General features: G+C 45.0%; 1 protein-coding gene across 1 annotated transcript in view; it reads right to left on the reverse strand.

Moving 5' to 3' along the window:
- ITM2C (integral membrane protein 2C) overlaps window positions 1–18,444 on the reverse strand; it is a 302,913-nt gene extending 284,469 nt beyond the window's left edge. Inside the window, exon 1 of the mRNA XM_078668127.1 lies at window positions 18,097–18,444. Coding sequence (XP_078524253.1) covers window positions 18,097–18,198 — 102 coding nt within the window. The 5' untranslated portion in view covers window positions 18,199–18,444. The remainder of the gene's footprint in view (window positions 1–18,096) is intronic.
- Window positions 18,445–20,382: the final 1,938 nt, after the last annotated feature.

Consider the following 20,382-nt stretch of genomic DNA (forward strand, 5'->3'; position numbering starts at 1 on the left):
AAGTGTGCCGTTATAAAATAAGCATTTGCAATGCAACCAGTCTTGCATTTGCGAGAGGCAGAACTCCTGGTGTTGTAAATGACAATGTCTTTTACCCATGTGTTTTAGTTTGGAGAGGACATATGTGGTTTGGGGTGGAATTATGTGGGTTGAATTGACATTGTTAGTTGTGGAAGTATGCTGGATGGAATTGTGTGGTGTGTAGTGGAATTATGTGGTATGGTGAATAGACATGGGTGAGAGCTGCAGAGAATAGATAAAAAAAGAAGAAAGAGTGGGAGGGATAGATAGTTTGTGCTCAAAGTGGTGAAAGAACTGCAGACAGAGGAGCAGAAAGAGTGTTTGAGAAAGAAGGGGAACAAGCCATAGACTCACAAAAAGGGTGCACCTGTGTAATCAGAAGACACCCCAAAAATAGGAGGAGAGCATGGGTTTGAGGAATTGAAATATTGAAAAGGCATAGGAAAGAAACTGTGCTCGAAGAACTGAAGTGAACCAATATGAGAGAGGAGGGATGAGTGCGTGAGAGGGCGAGAGAGGTGTGTGTGAGAGAGAGAGAAGAGGGACGAATGGGAGGGACACCTAGGGGGAGACAAGAGGTGGACCAGGGCACAGCACGAGGAGGTACAGGACGGTAGCATGTGTGAGCAGGCACTATAGAGAGGGGCCAAGGAGTGATGAAAGGGGCAGTGGAATTGCAAGATGAGAGGGGTGGTGGGAGTGTGAGTGAGAGATGAGAGGCGAGTAGGTGAGTGGGGGAGACATAGTTGATAGAAGTGGAATGTAGCGATGGGTTGTATTGGAAGTATTTGTTGTTGAATTGTGTGGTGTGGAGTTGTGTGGTGGAAATATGTGGCATGGTGTGCAGTGGAATTATGTGGCTAGTAATTAAAGGGTATTGACTGTAGTGGAATTATGTAGAGTGAGATTGTGTGTTATGTAGTTAATTTTGTGGAATGGTATGTGGTGTTGAATTGTGTGGAACCAAATAGCACTGCAGTTGGCGTACTATGCCGTCAGTGATCCTCAAATCACCAAGGTTATAAAATGGAGATTTACAGGGAGAAAGGCAGGGTCTTCTATGTTTTGGGAGTTAAACTTGTGGCAATGTTTTTTCTTCATAACAATACATTTGTTTTAAAAGTACCAATCAAATTCATACCAACATTATCAACCACAGCAGATATATAGTAAACTATGACATTGTAGGATGCCTCACTCATGCCAGTATGTGAAAACGTGACCAAACAACAGCAGTTTGACAGTTCTTGAGATCACTTTTTGATAACTGCAACTCACTGCTTCCAAATAGGCAAACTCATAAACCAACTTTTGCTAAATAGTGAACAAAATAGTACAGTAGAAATGCTGCCCTGCTATTAATAAAGCAATGCAAGATCAATGAAAAGCACACAAGGCATAAATTAAATAAAATGGGTGGTTGCTGCGCACAAAGCCATATGTATGCCAACTTCATTAGATTCGCGCTATCACCTGAGATGGCAAAATCTGTAAATCTTTGAAACATAGGTCACAAAAAATCCAGGCTTATTTCATGATGTGTGCAGGATTACACAATTCGCTCAACCAAAGGAGCTAGGATTCAAAGCAAGAGCTGCTGATTGAGAAAATGTCAAGCTGTACATTAGAGAGCATTTCCTGGCTATTGTATATCCTAAAATAAATGGCACTTATGTTATACATGGCTTCTATATTGCGTGTTGCCTACCATACAGCACAAGCTGCCTGTTGGCAAAATGACCTATGCCAGCTTACAGTGGGCTTAGAGCACGCCCATTGTTTAGCACTGATTATTTTACGGTCACTCTCAGTAACTTGACTTTTTATTTGTTAGCTTGTGTGGCCTTTTCCTTACTCTTCTTGTGTTTGTTCCTTACCCGGAACATGCCTGCATTACAAGTGTCCTTCCACTGCTTGCTATTCAAGCACTACCTTTGTCTTTTGGGTTAAGCAGTACATTAGACAGCATGTGTTTTCCAGTTGTCCTCCTCCATCTACTTCTCTCCCTCTACACTCGGTGTTGCTGTTTGTTACGTGTGTGGTTCTCCCTGTCCGTTCAATGTAGCGCTTGCCCTCATGTACTTCTCCACCCACACTGCTTTAATCACCTGTGATGTTCACCACAACCTATTTCACGTTGCTGTCTCTCCCATTTCTTCTATGTTGCTTCCATCTCTTGCTCTGTGTTCCCTCGTGCCTCTTGAGCCCTTACGAGTTGCCTCTTATGTTCCACACCATCCATGTTGTTTTCCGCCGCAACGCCCATGATATTGCTTCCCCCACCCCCTTCCTTTGTGATGTTCCCCCACCTGCATCCTTTGAGATGTTTCCCCCACCCACATCCTGTGTGATGCTTCCCCCCACTTTAGTGCTACTTATTTTTTTTTTCATTTACCAATCCAACTTTTGTGGGTTTCTTAGCCACGCTTCAGAGCATTGTGGATGCAGTACAGTATGGCTAGAAACATTGGCAAAGTCATTAGGGACCAAATGCGAGACCAATTGGCTTTGCCAATACTTCTCTTATACAATGCCCTTTCTGCTCCCTGACACATCTGCTCACTACTTGTGGTGGCTGGTGATCTCTGAATGTGATGTCATTTCATACATGCTAACATATCCCATTTTAAGGCCAAAAATTGCTTTATTTTAGCTGTCTCTTTTTAAATAGGTTTTTGAGGTGTTTTATATGCTTATTTGTTTAAAAGAGCTTAATCAATATGATTAATTTAGCTTTTAATGCTTTAAGGTTTTGGTTATTTCTTATGTCATGGTATAACATGCCTCTATTATATCTCATTTCACTAAAACTCTTTATTTCTCCATTATTGCATATATAAGCACTTCCATATATATAAATTCAGACTACATATTATACAAAAACACAGTGTATGGCCGTTCACTAGTGGCATGTGAAGTAACAGTAGATGGTGTAGCACCCAGGATAATGTTCTGCATGGGTAAATACTCATAAGGTCCCAAAGGCATGACCTATTGGCTATTTGCCCACCCCCCAAGTCCCACTGATCGTGTGGGTTCACCACATCCCTTTCGTCTAGAAGTTCCTTAAATGGCCACTTTTTGACTATACTTCACCAAAGCCTCCATGTTTCAATCCTGGCCTTGAAGCTATTCACTTCAAAGTAGGCATTATAGTAGTCAATGTTTAAACATATTTGTAGGAATATAAAAGCACTTTTTAGGTCTGCCTGAGCCAGCTGCTCTGCAGCTGCTCTGGCGAGACATTTAGTAACTGGGTTTCAAAAGTGCTACCCAGAGGTTTCCGGCCACGAGCTTGCTGTTACACACACAAGCACAAGTGACGTGCCCAGCACTATCTGCATTCCTCGCGGCACTTGCCTCGTTCCGCCCCTCCTCCACCACAGAGCGCGTTCCTGTTAATTGATGTGGGAACCAACATTCTGAACTGTTGCACTGACTCCCTCAACATTGCGTGCTCAAGTGTACCTTTATTGTGATCAAACAAAAAATCATTTGTTTGACTCCTCTCTTGCCTCTGGCCTTTCACTTTCGTGCCGCGCTTCTGTGTCACTTTCAATGCCGCGCGGCCATTGCTTTTTTTTTTTATTATCTGCATTCCTCGCGGCACCCGCCTCGCTCCGCCCCTCCCCCACCACAGACTGTGTCCCTAGTGATTGATGTGGGAATCAACATTCTGAACTGTCGCACTGACTCCCTCAACATTACGTGCTCAGCTGTAACTTTATTGTGATAAAACAAAAAATCATTTTTTTTACTCCTCTCTTGCCTCTGGCCAGTACACTGTGAGCGACCTTTCTGCTGTGCACTAGAACTTAGTCCTCCACTTCTCAGTCACAAAACCATTTTAACCTGGCAACACTTGAATCCGGCCTACGGAAGAGAATGCAGACTACAACCCCCAGGATGCAGTAGGTTAATAAATGAATCTGCGCTGGTGGACACCGAATCTCTAGAACTATGGAGCCCTAGTGAGTGTTAACACTGTGCAAGTGTCCACCTCGCAGACTGATATTAGGTGCCCCAACCTCTTTGTTTCATGTTATTTTAACCCTCTAGCAGGATGGGTCATGCAGGGATCACGTGTACAATTTTAATCCCCAGAATGCTATTACTCAAGGCAGAAAATAGCTTATTGCTTCTTTTTGTTATGGCATACATTTCTATCATGTGGAAATGTGCCATTGGTACAGCCTTGCAGCACCTTGGAGACAAATAGGAGTCTTGCAGCCGGTCTCTTTCAGTATTGTCATTTATATCGAGTTACTGCATTTGTGTTTTTGCATGTCATGTGCCTATTGTGTACAACAGCGTTTGTAGGGTGATCAGGTGACTCCATTTGATTCTGTAGTGTAATCACATGACTGCATCTGACTACTGTATGTTTGTCACGTGACCCCCAACTCATTATCGACATCTTCGGTGATTACGTTTACACCCAAAATAACAAATAATTAGAGTTGCAATGCTCAACACATATGATTATTAATCAGCTCTGCCCAGGTGTGCAAACACCCATTGGACTCAAAGGGCTTTAGCCGCCCCCCCTGTCGTGTGTGGCAGCCCGGGATGAGACAGCTTCCCGGGCACACACACAGCCGCACCCGAGCACTTCACAGGTCTTTAAAATACCATTTGCATGTTAATGAGGCCTTGCTGTTGTTTCACCCCTTCTAAGAGCCCCTGCAGCTCCACTCTGCCGATTGCTTAAAGATTCAGCCCCCCCCCGAAACTTTTTCTTACCCGCACCAACTCCCCCCTACCCCGCCCACCCGAAATTTGGCTCTAGTTGCGCCTCTGGCTCTGCCATTATAAATCTTCTGGTTAATCTGATTGTTTTTTACCTACATTTTTTATTAACAGTTTTACCTACTTTTTTTATTAACATTTTTACCTACGCATTTTTCCACCAGTTTCCTAATTCACTGCTGATGCTCTACTTCGACATTCAAGCACACATGCAACAACCAAATTTCCTAAATAGTTCTATCCTTTTAGCCGTATGACAATACTTAACACTGCAAGACTGTAGCAAGAGTTAACAAGCATTGGCATAGCCAATAGGTCTCGCCTTTGGGACCTTATAAGTGTTTAACAATGCAACAGTTAATGTTGGTACACCAAGGATATTGTGCTGCATAACCAAATACTTATAAGGTCCCAAAAGCGAGACCTATTGGCTATGCCAATGCTTGTTTATAAATGAAGTAACACCAATGCGCTGCACTTTCTGCAGAGAACAATTTTTACAGGGCAACCAAACTTAAGTAGTGTCAATAATAAAGTGCTTCTTGCATAGCCCTAATTTGCCACTCCCATTGCCGAGACTGATAGTCTATGCCAATGCTTGTTTTACTTCCCAATACTTTACAGTTACTGTAACTTAATGTTGCTGGAATTCTAAAATGCAATACTACCACATTATTATGTGGGTATCTACCAATGGGGTGCAGAAAACTAACAATCGAAAATATGAATTAGACTAATTGAGGTAACATCTCTGCACGGTCGCACTCATTATGCTGTAGCAATTAATGTAAGCGATTGCTGCCTCAATAGGAGAAAGAGAATATTTTTGCAGACGCTGTCCCTTTAAATCCTGCCCCAGTTTGACTGCGGCGTTCAGCGCATTACAATGAGCACAAATAGATTGCTGAGTGGTTTCTGCTAATGGCGAGGACTCGCTGTTCTCAGAGGAAACGGGGGGTTTAAATGCCTTCATTAACGCCTTTCCTCGTTCCGGAAACCGCTCGAACCATGGCAGGAATCTACTTTAAAGTCTTTATTCCAGTGTTTCTGCCAAACGGACGTTTCATTTCGCGCGCGAATATTTGCTTAACAGAGATGTTTACGTCACCTCATTCTTACCCACCGACAGAACACCGGGTTTGACAGAAGGATTATACATTTCACAGTTTAACTCTAGTTTTCTACAGACGCTTGACATTAGCCATCCAGTTGTACTCTATATATTTCCTGATATTTTATGTTAAACTGTTTGTGGTGCGTCCGTGAAAGCACCACAACGCACACTTAGTGCTACTGGCCACTGGGTTTGGCAATTGCACATCCAGTTGTTAGCTAGGACTGTTTTTCATAAATAAAAGTTATTCTTTTTTGATTGGTGAGTTTGTGTGTGTTGGTGGGTGAGTGGGTGAATGTAGGCCCGAATCACTGGTTGGATCAGTGGAAATGAGTGTGAGTGGCTAAAAGCAAGGATGAACAGATGAGCGAGTGCATGGATGAATGACTGATGCATAAATGGATGGACGCATGGGTGAACACACGAGTGAAGGCTGGATTAATGAGTGAATACGCGAATAGTTAAATACGTGAGTGGGTGGCTGAGTGAGTGATTTAGAGACCAATGACGCTAAACAAAGAGCTGTTTCATTTGTGATAGCATGCAACAATCACGTCTAAGGGAATGAGTGGGCATGCAACACCAACCTAGGCATAAGCTCCATAGGCGCCTGGCATAAGAATTGGTATACAAAGTTCAGCCAAGAACAGTCATAGCATGAGCTTCCCAACCGCTCTGACGTCAGGAATTCTTCAATGCAGTAGTCTGAGTACTCTGCAGGCATAAGGAGCAGGTCTGCAGAACTGACACTCCTGCAGGTACAAAAAACCAGGAGCTGGACATGCCTAGCCTCAATACACGCAGTGCATCAATCAGACGAGAGAGAGGGGGCAATAGCTCAGCCCCTCTTACACTAGTTGTTGTGGCATGGAGGTATTGGTGGCACATTCTGCAGTGGTTTTGGAACAGGCTGAGCACTAGAATAGTGCGGGCCGCCCTTATGGCGGTCGAGCCTGTCCCCGGGGAAAAGGGGGAGGGGGGAGCACTCCCACCTCCCCCATTTCTTCCAGTAGGCCGGTTACGGCGGGGCGTGAACCCGGAAGCACTTTAGTGCTTCCGGTTCACATGGACACAGATCAGCGAGGCCAGACCAGTTTAGACTGGCCAGTGCCCCCCCTGTTAAAAGGGGGTGTGGGGAGCAGAACATTCTCTTGTTCTTACGCTCCCCACAGGCACAGCACCCCCTAATCCAAAAATTCCAAAATTGGTGTGGTCTCAATACTTGACTTGAAGGAGGGAGGGAGACCCCATCCGGGCAGGGGCTGGCCGTAGGTAACAAAGGTAAACAAGCATTTACAATGCAACGGTTTCGCCTTTGGAGAAGTTAGAGCTATTGGCATTGTAAATGACAAAATTTGTATTTATGTGTTGGTTTTGAAAACAGATAAATAAATGGCATTGTCATTTACATTGCCAATAGTTTAATCTCTCGCAAATGTGAGAACTATTGTCTCCTACGGACGAGCTCAGCAGACAGCAATTACTACCACACACACACACACACACCCAGACCCAGCCCCACACACCCAGAGCCAGCCACACCCAGAGCCCCCCCCCCACACACACACACACACACTGGAGCAGTCACACACACACTGGAGCAGTCACACACACACACACACACTGGAGCAGTCAGACACACTGGAGCAGTCACACACACACACACACTGGAGCAGTCACACACACACACACTAGAGCAGTCACACACACACACACTGGAGCAGTCACACACACACACACACACACACTGGAGCAGTCACACACACACACACACACTCTGGAGCAGTCACATATACACACACACACACACACTCTGGAGCAGTCACATACACACACACACACACACACTCTGGAGCAGTCACACACACCCACACCCAGGAGCAGTCACACACACACACACCCAGGAGCAGTCACACACACACACACACCCAGGAGCAGTCACACACACACACACACACACACACACACAGGCGAAACCTAAAAACCTCCCGCCCATGCTCATTACTTTATAAACAGTACGCTCAACTCAACCATACCCGACATGGGTGACCAACGCCTATAACCACCAGCTATTCACAAGGTTTAGGTTACATTTTTAATACAATGAATCAGCTTCCCCAAGGGCTAGTCTGCTCATGGTTCACTAAGCCGCTGTGAGAGCAAAAAAGACAGCCCAGTGTCCACAATTTACCTGGCCAAGAAAGATTTGTAATAATTCTTAAAATATTTAAAATGTAACCAACTGAGGCCGGATAGGCTACACCTCCTGATGCTAAAGGGTGTTTGTGCTTGCCTATGTAAAGGAAGCTTTCTAAGCAGTGCAATTAAGCTCCTGGAAACCCCTCGAAGTGATAAGCGCGCTATAAAAATGCTGAATGATTGAAGTTCTGGGAGGCGTGGAATGTACTAACGTCGAACAACGTAAAATACAGTCTGCAGAAGCGCTTATAAAAGTAAATGTCCCTCTTCTACGCAGACCTATGGCGCACCTCATAAAACAAACTGTTAGATGTTTACTGAAGCGTCGGAAGACACATCTGTTGTTAGAAGACATACTTATATGCTGTGCATTACACAAGCCACCAAAGTAAACATTTCTTGATTCAGCCAATACTGCTTGCACGAAACGTTGCCTCTGAGTCATGCCCCTACGAACAATAAATGAAAGTGCAACACCGGCTCGTAGAGAAACGGCAAGCAAGTGTGCTATGTGTGTGGGGGATTTTCACGCACAACCCTTGTTGCCGCCCCGACTGGGCTGAATGCTCATTGGCTAGCTACTGAATTAAATTCTCTCCCGTGGCTATGAAAAGCAGCCTTTTTCAAAGAAATGTGTGCGTGTGTTTTGAAAGTTCGTCGAATCCATAGAGTGCTTCGCGCAGCAGATCAGCTGGTTTCCACACAGCAGAAGGCTTCCAGGCATCACTAACACCAGCAAAGTGCCTTTTCAGTATTCAAATTTCGGGTAAAAACGAAGCTCAGAGTACTTAGAAACACAATAGGTTAGCCTCTGAAAATGGGAATCAAATGTGCTCAAAGCACGGGAAACTTGAGATCACGGAAGTCAAAGCACCCATCGGGAATTTGGCAGTCCCCGATTATTCATCCCCATTTGGTGTATTCCTAATAGACGTGCCTTCATCCCTCGCCCTCCATAACCCATCTACAACCCCCCCTGTACCCTAGGAACACAAATGGAACACCTAAAACACTGTCAGAGACGAGGGGCCGTGAAGGAATGAATCGAGGCTGCAGAAGGGATGGGGCGGAAGGGAGAGACGGATGTGGCAGACGCACAAATAAACAAGCATTTACAAGTGGGACACGGACAGCGGGAGGGGGGTGGGAACGGGGAGAAGCACACGGACGGGGGGCGGGAACGGACAGGGGGGGGTGGTCGGGAAGGCTTCCTCTGTTGGTGGGGGGTGCGGGAACACACAGAAAGCACTCACCTGGACTTCCTCCGGCGGCGGAATGACGAAAAGCAACCTGGACAAAAACAAAAATAAACCCCGCCCACGGCCGCGATGACGACATCGCAGAGGCGGAGAGCGAAAAAATCTCGGGAACGCCCACGAATCTGGTCCGGCCATGACGGACAGATCTCTGTTCCAATGGCTAGCCTCCATTTATGGAGCTAGCCAATGGAACAGAGGGCGGGACTAAGCCCTACACTGTAGGGACATAAGATTTCTCCTGGGTGGAGCTAAGAGCTCCGACGCCAGGCGAAACCTAAAAAGGGGACTTGGGGGAGTACCAGGCCATATGTTCCTTCCATTCTAATCAACCCAGAGTGCTTCTCTGGGTCCATTTCCTCTTCCTACAAACCGTTTTGTGGTGTCCCTCAGGGATTTGTCTTCTCACCTCCGCTTTTCAACCTTTACTTCAGACACTTGGCCAAGCTCATCTGCTCTTAGAAATTCCAATTTTATTGCTGTGGCAATGGCACCCAAATTGTGTGTAGACTTGTCCTTCTGGCCACAGCAAGACTGGGAAGAGAAACCAGCCCTGGCAATCCCTGCATGGCTGGCCCCATGGAGAGGGGGGCTACTGAGAGGAGCCCGCCCTGGGAGGGGGGGACTACTGAGAAGAGCCAGCCCTGGTGGGGGCCTGCTAGTGTCAAGCACCGCTGCTGCTTTAGTTACAAGAGGACTATATTGTAGCACTGCTGCAAAACCGGCTCCTAGAATCAAAATCGGCCTTCATGGGTCAAAAACTGGCCCCCACCCTTCTCGCCCACCGGGAAAATGCCTGGTGCCCCCTACGGTCAGTGCGGCCCTGCCTTCCACTGACAGTCTCACCTTCAGCAGTGTCTTTTTGAGGTGTGCCCTTCTATTGCCCACAGCGAGTTAAAACTAAATACTGAGAAGAATTAGATTTAAGTTACTGGTGTGCGGTCCATCCTTTGACCGCCCTCTCTTCGGCCAACCGACGGAAGAAGTTGCTCCACTCCCTCTCAATCTTTGTGATATTTTGGTGTGAGGATAAATAATGCTCTCCAATTAAGGTGTCAGGTCTCATCAGTTGTTTCCTCTTTTACTTTTGAAAAAGTTACAAATTTTTCTTCCACTCTTTACTTTTGCTGCCTGGCACCCCTCTATCAACGAATTAAGTTTAATCGGTAGCATTAAAAGATGAGCTAGAGATTAGGTATTACTAGGTTGCAGGGGTATGACTTTCAAAGGAGAGGTTGTGTTCTTTGAAATGAGTTGTGGGCAATTTTCAAAAATACATCAATAAAGATTAGCCAAACATGCCTGTGATTTAATAGAGATTGTGATCAGAGAGACAGAAGGCAGACGGTGGAAAGGAGGAGAGTGCCATTTGAAAGGAAAAGGAGAGGTGACAATCTGAAGTTTTTAAGTAAGGGACAGTTTTTCATGGTAATAACATGATGACATTTGTTTGTCTTTGTATATTATGGTATTTTTTTTTAACTTTGTAATTGCTGAAACCAATAGAATTTTCTTTTTATAAGAGAACAGATGACTGTGTTAGTGAGGTATTTCATTGATGGAATGTTCCACAAATTATAAACAATGTTTATATAAAACTGTAATTAATTATACAATATTGCATTATATAAGGATAATACTGAATACAGCACATCGTTATGCCTTGAGGATTCAATATATGAAATAAAAGAGACATTTCAACATTAAACAAGGTTCACTGTTAAGATAGTTGACTGGATGGTAAAGGAATAAGGGATTTACCCAAAGAAAATGAATGTACAGGTGTGATAATATGAGTGTGAATCACAAGAGGGGTCTTTTGTTGTTTTCACTGGATTTTAACCCTGTCCCTTTTGTCAGAAGGGTATCTCTCCGTTACTTGTAAAGCAACGATTACACCAGATCATTCTCTGGGCTCATATTAATATAGTTTTGTTGGAGGTGCCTGGAATGGTTATTGGTACCATTTACTAATGCAAAAACAGGAAATGTATCAGCAGAGATACTAAAGAAATCATCTATAGGCGTTTTCAGTTGATCTGAGGATAAAAAAAGAAAAGGAATTGATATAGTAAACATCATATGTGTAGCCCACACCAGTTTGTAGCATCAATTAAGTTGTTGCATTTTTACGTCTGGGTTACACAGTGCACCTGTCAAACAAACTGTTAGACATGGCATCCTTAGGGTGGTTGCCTCCACTCCTCGTATGTTGCTGATTTTTTATGTTAACTATTTGTGAACCAGTGCTTGTACTCTCTCCTTCAAACATGGTACAATGGTCCTACACCTGTTTGGCACATTTAATTTGCTTGTAAGTCCCTAGTAAATGGTGCTACTTGTACCAAGGGCCTGTAAATTAATTTCTACTAGTGAGCCTGCAGTACTCACTGCGTCACTCACTAAAGTAGCCTTTTTAAACATGCCACAGGCCTGCAAGTGCTGCTGTAGGGTTCCTACGTATTCAGTAAGGTGGTGCTTTTGGGCAACATAAGCGTCAAAGCTATGGATGACTGAGTTCACTCATACCATCAGAATATGCTGACCAAGTTCCTTGCTAGCTCACAGTGCACCATCTGGACCGCTAAACCTTGCAAGGAACCTGATGGTGACTGCAACCTCAGTGCATGTCAACCCTGATTCCCCCAAAGGAAACGTGGCAACGGATTCACCCTTTCGTTGTTAACACAGGCATGCCCAAAGGGAGACACAGGAAATACACAAATTGGGATTTCAAACATTTATTGACGCAATTGTATTCTTGTGTAAAATATGTGTGCTGCAATTATTAGTATAATAAAGCAGAGCATTGTAATCAGTAACCAGCATTACGAGGATGATAAAAAAGATTAACAATACAGCCATTGTGCATTTACATTGATTACATAACTACATATAATTGTCAGTCAGTCAGTAATAACTTTATTTCGGTCAATATGACCTTAAAAGTACAACTAAAATTACATACAATTCATTTGCTTTAAAATCATTTGCAGTTACATATAATTGTAATCCGACCTAGCACTGCCTATCCTAGAAAGCACAGGGTGAGTGGGTCTGCCAGAATACCTTGGAATGCTCTAACTCCCCATTTACCTGTGTGCGTGGGTCATTTGGTGGCCAACCTTGGTGCTGAGAAGGCCGCCGTCCCTCTGTGGATAGAGATGGAATTCAGCTGGGCTAGGATTCAGGCATGGGCGACTGCGACAATCCATCGAAATGCTTTTCTGCCTAAACAAAGGCTTGGTGCAGTTATATAATAAAACTGAACCCATTTGTACCGTGCCTGAGTTCAGGTCCTGCTGTCATATTGATTCTGCCCACCCAGAGCTGCTGGCAAACAGACAACAAGAAACAAGGCCAGTGTGTCCAGCTGGGTCCTTGAACAGACTGTTCTAAGGTATGATAATGTGCATACGTGGAAATGTAATTGCAAGCAAACCTTTTCAGAGTATATTATCTCATGCTGGCGAATAAATCATCGTTTAGAAGGAGTTAACTTTAAACTTGAACATGTAAAATGGAAGTGTTTGTGCACAGGGCCCAATAACCTCACTACATTGCAGCATGTAGTGCATTTCGACCTGGCAAAATAAATCTTTTGCCAGGCCCAGACCTTCCTATTTAATACTTATAAGTCACCCCTAGGGTAGACCCCATTGGCTCATAGGGCAGGGTGCATGGTATTTAAAAAGTAGGACATGTACACTCACGTTTTACATGTCATATCCACTTGGGACTATTCTGGATTGGTATCTAAAACACCTCTCCATATCTTGGAAGTGCTTAAATGTTAGATCATAAGAGCCAACACACAACTCCCTACTAAACTTGTGAACCCAAAATGATCTTTTTTTAAAGCTGTTAATATAATATAATCAATTGCAGGCAAACACAATTAGAATATGTATATATACTTATTTCTTTTTCTCTCTTCTCTCCTTATCTGTTCCATGTAGTGACGGTCTCCTGATGAAGGCATCTCAGCTGAAACGTGCGTAGTGTGTTAACCTACTGCCAGCCTTCTCTTTTATCTCAACCATTCACGCTTTGGATCTTCCTTGTTTCTAACTGAACTGTGTCATGGTCAATTGTATTTGCAATGTATATGAATAAAATAAAGCTTACAAATGTGCAATGAAAAGATATTGCTTTAAATGAACACTGAAATGTTGGATAATATATGAAAATACACTGATGGATTTTATATTGTAAATTATTCATTATGGCCTGTTTTGATAAATGGAATAAAAATTAAACAACATTTTTGTATCAAAAAATATGAGAATTATGCACAATATCTCTATGCACTGCAAGTTAACCTGGATAGTGTAATCATTGGTTTGCCCTCATATATACATAACTGTTTACAATTGTTTAGGCTTTTTTTCATTTTTGTAGCAGTGAAAAACTCCTGGAGTTATTTTTCACTACTGTACTCTCTGGCTATTTTCTAAATTAATCCTTTCCGCCCTATACACCACTTAGCTATTTTCATATGTTTTTTCAGCTCTAGCAATTATTACAGATTCATTTGGTTTAGTGTAATTTCTAAGCTGATTTCAGCTTCCACATAAGTAAGTTTGTATTGAACCCTACTTATTCGGCCCCTGTTGGGATTTTTTTTAGAAAAAGAGCTTTTTTAAAGAATTTGCTTGATTTTCTAACTTCAATTATTAAACTTTGTTTCAGACCATAGATTCTGCTGCCCCCCCACCAGTAGTAAGTCACATGAATTGTACATTGCACAGTCACCGAGGTCAGCCTTCTGCTACCTGAGGACTCATCTGCTGCTTGAGGACTGTCTTGACACTGCTGCTTAAGGATTGCTATGTGCTGGATCTACTACCTTCATTCCAGGCTCCCCAGGAGTGACTCCAAGGGTCAGTTGGCGGACCTCCTGTCTGAGCTACAGGGACATGCTCCAGCGGCCTCCCTGAAACTGCCCAGCTGACCTGCAGCACTGGACCTGCCTGCCCTGCAACTAGAGCTGCCTGAGCCCTTCTGGTTTCTGCTGGAGAGAGTACATGATTCTCAAAAGGTGCCTCCCCAAGTCCTGTACCCTTGGCTGGCATCAGTTGAGTTCCTCTTGTGAAAGAAGGGTGAAGTTCTGAAGTTGTGGGATCTTTGCTACCACAAACAGGCCCGGTCGTGACAAGATTCTGCCGCCCACAAAGACTGCCAACTGGCAGCACCAGTGAACCCCACTCTTGGTGCTACAATGTCCACCAGTGACAACCGGCAACAAAAGACCTGCACCAGTGCTACAGCAATGACATCCCCCGGTGACCACCAAAGAGAAGCTTCAGCAACAATCTTACAAACCGGCCGACCGGCTCATTGGGGTACAACAATGGTAGCCCGCGATGCCCGGCCTGTTGTTCATGCTTCAATGACGACCATCGGCAATGCTCTCCCTGCTCCTCGTGGCCTCCTCCACCACAAATGGACACTTCCCGCCAGACTTTAAGACAGTAACATTTACAGCTGGACTGGTCCCTGTATCCAGCCCCCGCACCATTGCAGTCGGCCTGAACTTGTGTATCTCCTTTGGTCTACCATAACCAGATGGCCGCTTGTGGCACTTTGTGATTTTATGCGCAATATCTACAGAAAACTTTCACATTTAATATATCTCGTTCTGCTGATTGGATTTTTGTCATTCTAGTATCATTATATTTATTTAAATGTACTCTGTTTTCCTAAATTGGTTTGGAATATTTCTTGTGTTGTGTTTTCACTTTATTACTGTTTGTGTGGTATATAAATACTGAACACTTAACGGTAGTTAAGTTAAGTCTGACTGCTTTTTTGTCACGTTACCAGAAGGTTAAGCATAGGGCAATTTAATGATTTTTTGTGGTTCACCCTGACTGGGATTGTGGTTGTTGCCTGAGTGAGGCTTACACCAGCCTCAATCAATAATCAAACTTCTTACATAGACCTATTGCTTACAATATGCATAGAGTGGGCTTTGAGGCTGCCCCTTTTAACCACCACCTTCCTTCGCCTAGGCACTTTCAGCTTTAGCCTGAGACATTGTCAATCACGTCTTGGCTCTACAAAATATTAATCTCTCACCTAATACTATTGTATGTTAAAGTGTATCCTTCCACCTCAAATTCAGTGCTTGCATTAACCTGTTTGCTGCTGTCAACGGCCGTCGCGAACACTACCTCCGTAGCGCTGCGCACGTCCGTTGGCCGACGTGCCCCCCCCGCACAAGAAATCACTCGCACCACGGCGGAATTAACGCCGCGGTTAGCGGGTTAAACTGCATGAGTGACTGCTGGACAACTACATCGCTCTGTGTCCAATCGTACAGGCTCCCTCCTGTGTCTCTCACTCTAATATGTTGAGGCTACATGCGTAAGCACATTAAGACCAGATCTATTGGCTTTGTCAATGCTTGTTGTAGGGGGGAGTCAATAAAAGGAGAATGTTGCAAGCAGCTGAATATACTCTTACATCATGCAAAACCAAAGAATTGTGAAACATTGTGCAACTGAGTACAAAAAGCAGGTTTGCCACCAATAGTGTTATTAAACAATCACTGGCAAATCCCATTGGTCTGGCCGATATTGCAAGTGCCAATCTATTGACTCTGCGATTGCATGCTTGAAAGAATCATTAAAAAAAATTATCAAGATGACCACTGGTACATGACAACATATACACTTGCCCGGTGAGGTCATAGTAGAATCTTTTTTTGCGCATAACTCATTCCTGCCAGTGAATCATGAGGTACACGCATACATGGACGGACATCTTCGAATCAGGTTTCATCACCAAAAAAGCAACCCAATATGGCCGCTGGTGAATTGCGCATGCATGCTTCATTAAGTAACGAGGTATGCGTGTGTTGTGGCACACCAGCAGCTATTTTCATCACCTTCTGATTTTAAGGTGAATTTACTGTTTGAAGATGGCCAACAGCCATTGAGCAGTAAATTAAATACCAAAACACTCTTGGCCATAACAGCTCTGAGACAGTGAGGGAGGTACATGCTGCTAAGTATAGTGATAGTGAAGGTGAAACAGCGCTGCTTGCTTTCCAATCAGGAGGCCTTTATGAGGTCATGCTTCTCCATGCACATTCAGAAAGTGTGTGCGTGCAGGAGAATAGATATCAACAGTAGTGCTGGAAATAATCAAAAGTTAATCGAGGACCTATAAATTTGAGGTCAGGTGGTGGCAGCAGAAACAGAGTGGCGCCAGGACGGACGGAGTCATTAGGAGTGGAATCCGCCAGTCAATGTATACATTTATTTTGTAAAAACGGCAAACAAAATTTGGCAAGAAGGACAAATGTGATAGTAAACGTGTTCTAGCTTACTTAATTGGCCACAAAAAGGGTGCCTTTTAAAGCACCTTATTGGGGTTAAGGTACCTGCTGCAGAGATCTTGGCATACTAGGGAATAACAACCATAGGAAATCTCTGGTGGTTAATGTACTTGCTGGAGAGATCAATGAGCGGTCTACTTGCAGGTTTGACTCATTGTAAAATGTCATAGAGTGTAAATGTACTTTCTGCAAAGCACAAATTGTACCATGCAGGTCAAAGACTTGAATCTTAAGTATATAGCTCAGTAAGTTACTACTTTGGCAGATAAATCTCTTTCACAAGGTCACAAGTTATAACTCTTACCACCGCTCTGTGAGTTAAGAACTGGCCTCAAAGATCTGCATGAAAACTGCAAGGCATAAGTTTATGACCCAATTGTTTTTTTCTCAATATTTTGTTATTGTAAAGTTAATAAAAATGGTTCCTTTGGGTGGTGATAAAGACTTATCAATACTGCTACATAAATGGTTAATATTGAAATTAATCATGTAGACAGATACATTAGACATTCTTACAATGCATGCATATCTCTTACATTCAGAGCAAGCCAAGAATGAAAACCTGCCTCCAACCTATAGCTTATCTCTTAAATACTTGTGGGGTGGCAAGCTGAGTGCCTTTGTTTTCTACATGACATTGGCATCAAAGTTTTAGGTTCCCCTAGCTCTCAGCCAGGAATGTAATTCGAACAGAAGGAGGGCTATTGGCCCTATAAGTGAGGCAGTTTTGTGGAGCCAATATGGAACGGAAAATAAGAAGTCTCTAACCCCTTGCAGGTCGATGCTCTAAACACAAGGCAGACAAAGAGTTAGTAACTGCTGAATGTGTCCTGTTGTCAGGAAACTACACCAGGTACAGTGGTGTAACAAAAAGGGATAGTGCAAAAAGTTGTGAGGGGCTGAATGAAGAACCACCTGCCCAATCCCACATCCCCTTCCGGGACTGAAAACCCCGAACCGCAGGGGCTGCAGGAGCCTGTGTTACGCCCCTGCTAGGAAATAATCTACACATTTCAGGAGGGGGGGGCAGATCTGGCTCAATAATACAAATCCCGTCATTTCCGTCACTGAGCAATAGCGCATCAGGTGTAAACATTAGGGCCCGTTAGCGTGGGGGAGCCATTGCAGCCCAACTATAATGTTTTTTTCATTTCCAAACCAGGAGATGGGGGAGCTCTTCCTTGCACCTGGGCCGTTTGCACCTTTTAACTCCGTGGGCGCCAGTGGTGGCAGGAAAGGGGCCGCGCTGAATACAAGGCGCGCAGGTGAGCAGGCTGCGCGCGCGCTTTGGCAAAGGCTAGGATGCTGGTCGGCCCTCAGGGAGACATATAATTCTCCAGACCACTCTGTTCTCGCCTCCTCGTCCCGCCGTCCGTCGCGGCCCCCTCGCCCTGGTACCCAGGTTCACTCACCTCAGGACCCTCCGGCAGAAGAATCTCCGAATGGGCACCATCGCCTTCCTCTGTGGCGTCCTTCAGCCCCACGGCCGGCTGCTGGAAGGCGATCTTCACCATCGCGGCTGCGGTGCTTCCGGCTGCCACCCCGGCACAGGTGCCTCGGGATACTCTGACGGCTGTGGCCGCCGGACTGTGCTGCTGACGCGCCTCTCCTGAAGGGATGCTGCTGATTTTCTTCCAGCAGCTGCTGATGCTGCGCTCTCCCTGGTGCTGCTCTGGCGAAACCCGTCACTGCTATCCGCGCTCTCGCTCGCCACTACTGTTGCGAATGCTTCGTTGTCGTTGCCGCTATTCCCCGGTTCTGCTTTTCTTGCAGCCCTCACCCTCTGTTGATCTTCCTGCTGCTTCTGTTCCGGTGCAGCACTTCCTGGAAATGCTGCTCGCGTTGCTGCTTTACGCCACACCTACTCTTAATGATCTTTTTTGACGTGCTGCTCTTCCTGCTGCCTCCCTCCCTCCTCCCCCGTGGCTGCTCTCCCTGCTCCTTCTTATGGTGCTGTACCTGCTGCTTTTCTTTCTGCTGCCCCTTGTCCTTTTCACCCCCGTTGGCACCTGGTTTTCTCCACTTCCCTTTCTGCTGCTACATTCCATCCGGTTCTAGAGGGTGGGACAGGACCTCCGAAGAAAGCTACCATTTGTCCAGTACCACTGGAATTTTCCTACTGGGGTAAACCAAGTTATGTGGCAGGGTTGACTAAATTATATGGCAAAATAAAGCCACATTTTCACGCGCTGACTCAGGGATTGGGATGGGTTGATACCTGGCGAATATTTCACCCTAGAGCAAATGAATACACATATTTTTCAACTACATATAATTCCTTCTCTCGCCCTGACTATTCATATCTGCTCTTCACGTCCACAAACTTTAGACGGCAGAGATCCTGCCCAGAGGCCTGTCTGGTCACTCTCCAACTACACTGGTAGAACATCTGGGCCCTGATCGCTGCCCGCCCCGCTGGCGCCTTTCGACATGGCTATTACAGGATGATCCCTATCATCAACAGATGTATGCAGCTCTCACTGATTATTTTGCACATAATGTCGGCACCGTGGACTCTCCAGGGACCCTTTGGGAGGCCATGAAACCAACACTGCGAGTGGTGGACATTGCATTTTGCACCGTGTGGCATCAACAACGACGTAAGAAATGGGTCCATACAGAAGTGAAAATCCTAGACTTGGAAACTAGGAGCGGGGAGGCCGATGGCGGGCAGCTCACCGCCAACTCCCCGTAGTCCAACAACTGTACACCAGCGACCTCCTCGATGAAGTCAAACTGTATTGGCTCGCCACGCGTAGCCGCATCTATCAGTGGGGTGACAAATCTAGCGCCCTACTACATCGCTTGTGCCAACAGACGCTCCAACCTGTGACCCTTCCCGAGTTTCGAGGACCAACGGGTGAGATGCTTACTGACCCTGCTCGCATCGCAACCAGCTTTGCTGAGTATTACACAGACTTGTACGCCCCACGGGAGACCCTTTCTGTGGTCACTATAGACCGATTTTTGGCCAATCTGCCCCTGCGGTTTCTGCCAGATTCTGCGTGTGACGACCTGGATGCTCCAATCACCACGGAGGAGGTCCAGAGTGCCCTTGCAGATATGCGCTAGAGTAAACACCAGGCCCAAAGAGTTTTCGTGTGAGTTTTACAAGAAATACTCATCCCAAATTTCAGTGCAATATTTGGCGGTTCTCCATGCTGCTGTGCAGGATGGCCACCTCCTGGCTGACCGGCGCCACGCAGAGATAGTGGTCTTCCCCAAACCGGACAGGCCCCCACAGTTGCACACCTCATATAGACCGATCCCCTTACTTAATGTAGAGGCTAAACTCCTGGCCAAAATCATTGTGTGAGAAGTTGGACTGATATATAGTGAATGTGAGAAGTTGGCCTGATGTGCAGTGCTCACTATTCTAGTGATCACTATATATCAGTCCAAACAACCCTTATTGATGATTGGTTGTAAGTCAACCTTATAGACCAGCTATCCTAGTAGCATGGATACGAGCAGTCTAAGGCTAAGACTCTAGAGGGCGTGTTAAGCCAGCTGTTTTACCATCACATTACCCCTTGAACACCCAGTGAAAGGACACCACACAAGTGTTATGAAAATAAACAATGTATTTATTAGAATCACAACAACCCTGTACTCTTTATGAGGACAGGGTGCTAAGCACACAACAAAACTCTTACGAAAATACTTTTAAGTTAGCACGTTACACAAATGCCCGAGGG

Source organism: Lissotriton helveticus, chromosome 11 (genome assembly GCF_964261635.1).
Source record: "Lissotriton helveticus chromosome 11, aLisHel1.1, whole genome shotgun sequence".
Classification (NCBI taxonomy): domain Eukaryota; kingdom Metazoa; phylum Chordata; class Amphibia; order Caudata; family Salamandridae; genus Lissotriton; species Lissotriton helveticus.